This window comes from Thamnophis elegans, chromosome 12 (assembly GCF_009769535.1).
Source record: "Thamnophis elegans isolate rThaEle1 chromosome 12, rThaEle1.pri, whole genome shotgun sequence".
In the NCBI taxonomy this organism is placed as follows: domain Eukaryota; kingdom Metazoa; phylum Chordata; class Lepidosauria; order Squamata; family Colubridae; genus Thamnophis; species Thamnophis elegans.
In genome coordinates, this window is record NC_045552.1 from 9,424,103 (window position 1) to 9,424,907 (window position 805).

At 44.7% G+C, this 805-nt stretch overlaps 1 protein-coding gene across 1 annotated transcript in view; it reads right to left on the bottom strand.

Annotated features, from left to right (window-relative positions):
- LOC116515589 (B-cell receptor CD22-like) overlaps nt 1–805 on the bottom strand; it is a 23,005-nt gene continuing 22,200 nt past the window's right edge. The window contains exon 13 of the mRNA XM_032227711.1: nt 1–523. Within this exon, the coding sequence (XP_032083602.1) occupies nt 350–523 (174 nt within the window). The 3' untranslated portion in view covers nt 1–349. The remainder of the gene's footprint in view (nt 524–805) is intronic.

Genomic DNA, 805 nt, shown 5'->3' on the forward strand with positions numbered 1-805 from the left:
GTTGCTTCTAGCCTAATCTTTATTGCCCTGCTTACAGAAGCTGCCTCTCCTTCTTACATTGTTACAGCTAAGGCGAAGGGCCCATCGTCTTGAGTGCCGTAGAGTTAGCCACTCCCACCCAGTCACATGACCACCGATCCCCGCTTACTCAGCTGGTCATTAGGGCAGAGAACCGGTTGTTGAATTATTTGAATCCCACCACTGCCTGTACCCTATTTCATCTTTCTTCTTTTACCCACAGAACTCTGATATACTTGGCTGTAAAGAGAAAGCTTTTTAGACACACCTAACTCTAAATCCCTTCCCACTCCCTAGCGGGAGAGTCCTGATCTCTGCAAACTTGAGTAGATCAGTGCTTCAGAGCTGCATACTGGATGCTGCCTTCGGATTCAGAATCCGTTTCTAAGTCAGCGTTGATGGGGCGGGAGCGTGGCGCTAGGTTCACCAAGGAAGAATAGTGAAGCTCCTCTTCTTCTTCTTCTTCTTTCTTCATCACATTCTCATAATCCACCTTGGTGTCATTCTAAAATAGGAGGAGAAGGAACTTGTTTAGGTAAAGGATATTAGATCCGGGTGGACATTATACAGGTAGTCCTCAACTTACGAGCACAACTGAGCCCAATTTTTTTTTCATCATTAAGCAAGTCACTTGTCAAGGGAGTTTTGCCCCATTTTATCATCGTTCCTGCCGCAGTTGTTAAGTGAATCACTACAGTTGATAAGTTAGTAACCTGGTTGTTGAGTGAATCAGTTTTTCCCATTGACTTTGCTTGGACAAAGGTTGTAGAACAGTGTTTCTCAACCT